General features: G+C 34.9%; 1 protein-coding gene across 1 annotated transcript in view; it reads left to right on the top strand.

The window, feature by feature from the left end:
• Positions 1 to 4,952: 4,952 nt before the first annotated feature.
• si:ch211-79m20.1 (alpha-protein kinase 1) overlaps positions 4,953 to 5,616 on the top strand; it is an 11,675-nt gene continuing 11,011 nt past the window's right edge. Inside the window, exon 1 of the mRNA XM_037690567.1 lies at positions 4,953 to 4,997. Coding sequence (XP_037546495.1) covers positions 4,953 to 4,997 — 45 coding nt within the window. The remainder of the gene's footprint in view (positions 4,998 to 5,616) is intronic.

Raw genomic sequence — 5,616 nt, forward strand, 5'->3', positions numbered from 1 at the left:
TATACTTTTACTTCACTACATTTTACATAAAGTATCTGTACTTTCTACTTCACTACATTTCTAAAATGCGTTGCATTACAAGTTACATTCATGTTGCGGCTTTTTGATTTTGTTTGTTACTTTGAAAGTAACCAATGGTGAGAGGGGAGTTGGTCCATGGAATCACTGCAAAGTGGGCAGGTAACGTTAGACCCGCCTTCAAGAAGAGCTGAGCCAATGACATATATTCTAGTATATATGTCACTGAGCTGGGTGCACCTGCAGCACCACTAACACACCCAAAATGTATTCCACCGCAAGAGCCAGAAGATATGCTCCACCCATGGCCTTATTGAAAGACTGTTCAGTACAACATTACAGATTCTCTCTCCCAAAAGAGCCAGACTGGACTCAAAAATCTTTGAAAACCAACTTCTTCTGAACTTGAACAAGAAATTCTTGCTGCAATATTAAAATGTGTCAGTTCATAATGTTAGGACATGAGACAAGCGAATATTGACTCATTACAAGGTTGAATAGACAGTATTTTAACTAGAGTTGATGACAAACTGGAGTTGAAATATTAGTTGAAATGATCAGAGCCTGTTCCTTTGTCAGTTGTGTCTAATGCCCCTTTTGTTCAGGCAGACAACTTTTACTTAAATGTGTTTACTGCAGTTAAAATGACACATTGGTTTTGCTTTGTGTTAAATAAAAACTTTCAAAGAATCATTCCTCTTTCTTATTTTGATTAATGGCATTTAACTCTGCAGGTCATCCCTGAAATTCTGACACACAGAATCACAAGTCCAAGTGTGAACTGTGTCACAAAGTAAACACAATAAAAACATGTATTATCTGCAGCATCGTTCATTAAAATGGAACAACACTATTAATGTATTACAGAAAATATACATATGGTACACAGACTTAAAGATATGCAGACCATTACATTAGGTAATACATTCAGCAAGTACTTTTACTTTTAATACTTTAAATATTTTAAAAGCATACACCTATTTACTTTTACTTAAGTAAAAATGTTAATGTGGTACTTCTACTTTTACTAGAGTACATTTTTGTCTGTTTATTTGTACTTTTACTTAAGTACAGAGTTTGAGTACTTTCTCCACCACTGATTTTATATATATATGCATTTTATATATATATATATATATATATATATATATAAATATATATATATATATATTATATATATATAATATATATATATATTCTATGTATATATATTATATGTATATATATGTATATATGTGTATATGTATTTATATGTATAATATATATATATTTGTTTAATTATATAAATATATATACTATATAAATATATATATTTGTATAATTTTATATATATATATATATATAGAGAAAGAGAGAGCGAGAGAGAAAGAGAGAGAGAGAGTTCATGCCATATGATGCTGCAAATCATTGTCAAAATAGATCAAACAAAATATTCTGTTATGCTTTATTAAACCAAAAGTATAGCAAAAATGTAAAGTCATGAAATAATCTGAATGTACTCAGTTAAAACGTCTGAAAGGTTTGTTTAATTTGTAGTGAACCTGATCTGACCCTGATGACCTCAAATCTATCAGATGGACAGAGACTGTTATTTCATTGATCTGAATACAGTTTGAGCCATCTGGAGACTTTCTTTCTTGAAGATTCAAGTGAAAAGAACACTCTCTTTTTATAATCATTACTATTTTACAAATGTTTGATAATCAAATTGTGTCAGTTCACTCAATGACTCACAGGTTGAAGAGAACTACTCATTTTTATTTTACATAAACAGTAAGTAATGATTTTTATTCCTCATTCAAAGAAGAAATCAGGTTAATATGCATTTCTTGATTTTCTGTCTGAAATGAGCCAAGTTTTGTAAGTATGTGAAAGGTCGAGTCTTGGTCAACTAAAATGTTTACTGAGAAGAAAATGTCATGTTTAACTATTTGAGAAGATAATCAGAGTAGAGACTCCACGAAGTCTGCTGTTTCTCCAATAATCTTTTCTTTCTGTTAAGCAATCTCATTCTCTGCCCTTGGCTTATCATAACATCTTACGTCACAAAACACACCTCTTTCTGGTCCATCCACGAATCAGAAAGCTCTAAAATTGACCCGGAAGTCAACTCATTTAAAATGTGGCAACTTCCCGGTTCTGTTAGAGTCTGGGAGTGATAGAGAGTAAGAGTCTCAGAGTGATGGAGGTTCTGAAGAAGTTCTAGAGTCTGAGAGTTCTGAAGGCTGAAGGAGAAAACTCTGATGTCCGATGGAGAAAGTCTGATGTCTGAAGCCCAGAGTGCTTCCGTTGGAATACAGAACGCAGTGACGATGTTGGGATTATAATTTCTGTTTGAACACCACGCACGACTCTCGAAGGATTTCAGCTGCTCAACGGAGACGCTGAAAGAGTCTGAAGGATTCTATACCGAGCTGATTTCATCGTCAACCAGGTAACGATCTACTTCAACTGAGCGTACCGTCGCAAGCTGAGATCTGATGGAGCGTGCACGTTCTGGTCATAACAGATTAATTCCCTCACATATCTCTCTGTAAGATAAATCTCCATCTTAAACTCTGCTTTCTCCTAAAATCAGTACAGATATTTTAGAAATATCTGAAGCAAAGTCCTCAATCACCGCCGCGTGATTGAAGCCCATTTTCTGTGAAACTTGTCTGTTATTATTTTCATATTTTGCCAAATTAATGTAAATGTTTGATGTTAAACTTTGATTCTGAAAATAAATGACCGCATTCATTTGATGGGTCAAAGATAAATAACGTCTCTCTCGTTACATTTCTGTTAAGATTCAATGCACGACATTTACACAGTCAGAAAGATGAGGAACTCGTGAAAAGTATGAATATATTTCCCTATATTGTCATACTACAGTTGGTGGCGTACGTACGTACGTTACTACTACAAATTTTACTTTATCTTATTGGTCAGTGGTGGTCATGTAATCCAGATGTTCACTTGCTGTGGCAACCCCTGCAGAAGGGAGCAGCTGGAAGAAACTTACATTAATTCAATGTAGAAATAAAAGCATTGTTTGCTATTATTTGCAAAGTTTGACTTGTACTTAGAGACTATTTATTTGCTTTTTACACTCGTTCAAAACTTTTACTAGAAGCAGAAAGTATCTCAGGTGTTCTTGTCTGTGATTCTTTAGTATCAGAGTTTTAAAGTGGCACATTCCATATTCTCAGCTGGATATATTCAAATTAAACTATTGTGAGAATTTGAGTTTTTGATTTCGACTAGTGGTCTTCAAAATTGAAATTCAGTGAGGTGCCCCTCAAAAAGTCTTTCTCTATCAAAGGCCCAGAATGTGAATATTTATATTCTCTTTTAATGACAAATATGCTGGTTTTCTTCACTCAACATATTGTCTTTTCAGTCCTGGACTCTATGTGCGCTAACAGCAGAGAGAAACCACAGGCTATACCTGGGAAGTACTGTAAATAACTACAAAACCTTGCTGCGTTCAATAAATTACGGTAGTGTCTTGTTTATCGTGGGGGTTACATTCTGGACACCCCCGCAAAAAGTGAAAAACCACGAAGTAGGAACACTATATTTATTTTAGTATTTATATACTTTAAGGCTTTATAAACCCTTCCCACACTCTTGCAATGTTCTAAACTCTTAAACTTATGTAATTTTAACAACGTATGTATATGTACTGTACAATACTGCAAAATTTTACTCAGCAGCTGTACAGAACAGCATTTTGTTTCCGGTCGATCAGGTTTGGTTATGGTTATGCAGACCTATCCTGCAGTGATGAAGCCCGCAATATTCTAAACTCTTTATTTTAACAATATGCGTACACATACTGCACAGTAGCTACTGCAAACTTTTATATGAGGAACTCACCAGCCTTGGTCCAGTTGTGATACGGTTCTGATCGGCTCTCTGCAGTCACTGAGCTCCGAAGTCATTATGAATAAGGACCAAACTTTTTAGTCAGGGTTGAAACTTTCCCTCCATTTTTGGCAGAAAACAGTGGCTGGAAGCACTGTTGCCTTCTGGGTACTGTAGTTCTTTGACTGGCCTGACAGTATAGGCTAATTGAAAGAAAATACAAAATGGCAGAGCCTGTCCTAAGTATTTTTTTTGGTTAACTTTTTATCTGTACTGTCCCAATCACGCAAATAATATTAAAGTTGACAATTGTTGAAAATTTGCGAAAAAGCGAGTCCGTAAATGTCGAACCACGAAGTAGCGAGGGATTACTGTATCATAAATTATAGAAAAGCTAAGCTATGGAAAAGGAGTTACCAAGTTCTTTACGTTTATAAAACAGACCTGTGGTCATATGTACAGAAATATTTAGTTATTTTATTCCATTTTTAGTGACTAAGACACAATCTCAACTTGTTACATGTAAATGCACACATTTAATTATTTTTATTCTAAAATAAGAACACACCTTTTGTTTTTCTTCTTCCGTTTTAGTTACGCTCAGCAGTTTGATGCCTCCTGATTTGTTAGTTTTGGCATCGTTCTGACATGTGTTGGTGTCAAGTGTTGCTCTAAGTGCCCTGCGATTGGATCAGCTAACAACCAACAGAAGCAAAGTGCAGCCAAGATTTCTCAGTCATCTGCCTTTGATCGTGATAAAAAAAAAAAACAACAACACACCTTTCTTTAAAAACAGCTCTGCTGAATCAATGATCCGTCCCTGCTGTGACATTCACAAAATACTCACCGAGTGTTACGGTTCATCTTTTTTCTTGGATGAAAAAAAAAAAAAAAAACATTGCTTACGTAATTTTGTTCAATATTAGCACAGTTTACGGACTTGGTGGTTTTAAAAGGTGCAGATGTTTCTCTTCCAAACTTTTAGATTTTTGTGTAACAACAATATTTAACAAGCAAATTCAAAGTAAAAAATGTTGGCAAAGATATTTATAAAGAAGCGCATAAAGAGGCTGATTTATGGCGCCATGAGAGCGACAGGGGGTGTTTGCGGGCAAACAGACAGGGAGAGAGTGAGAACAGGAGCAGAAAACCCCAATCACAACCATCGTTTCCTTCGATGGAGGAAGTGAAACTGGAGCAAGTTTTGACTGGAGATCAAGGACCGAGATACTCAGAAACAAAGCCTTTTTGTTTCTTTCTCTTCGTGTCCTTCTTTTACCTCACTCCACTTAGAATTTTTGAAATTGAAAATTAAAACCGTTTATATCTCAACTTTTTTCTAGGCGAAAATCAATGAATTCATTTGTAAACAAACTAAAACTCCACAACATATTTATGTGTGTGCTTTTTCAAAAATTAGTTTCATGAACTCTTTTTTTTTTTTTAATCGCCAAAGAGGCTGCTGCTTGCTTCAGTGTAGAAACGAAAAGGCACAGTTCAGTATTCCCGAACGCAACACCCATACAGACTTATCTTTGTTGTTGTTGTTGTTGCTGTTGTTTGTTCCATACTATAAAAACAAAATTAAGTTGTGTTAAAGTTTAGACAAAGTATAATATGTGAAATACTCTTGAAATTCTGTTTTCCAACACATTCCACTATTGCACGTTTTGATTCTTTTGTTGCATAAAGAAGCACAGGTATCCATCCATCCATCCATCCATCCATCCATCCATCCATCCATCCATC

Source organism: Nematolebias whitei, chromosome 16 (genome assembly GCF_014905685.2).
Source record: "Nematolebias whitei isolate Nwh7 chromosome 16, NemWhi1, whole genome shotgun sequence".
Classification (NCBI taxonomy): domain Eukaryota; kingdom Metazoa; phylum Chordata; class Actinopteri; order Cyprinodontiformes; family Rivulidae; genus Nematolebias; species Nematolebias whitei.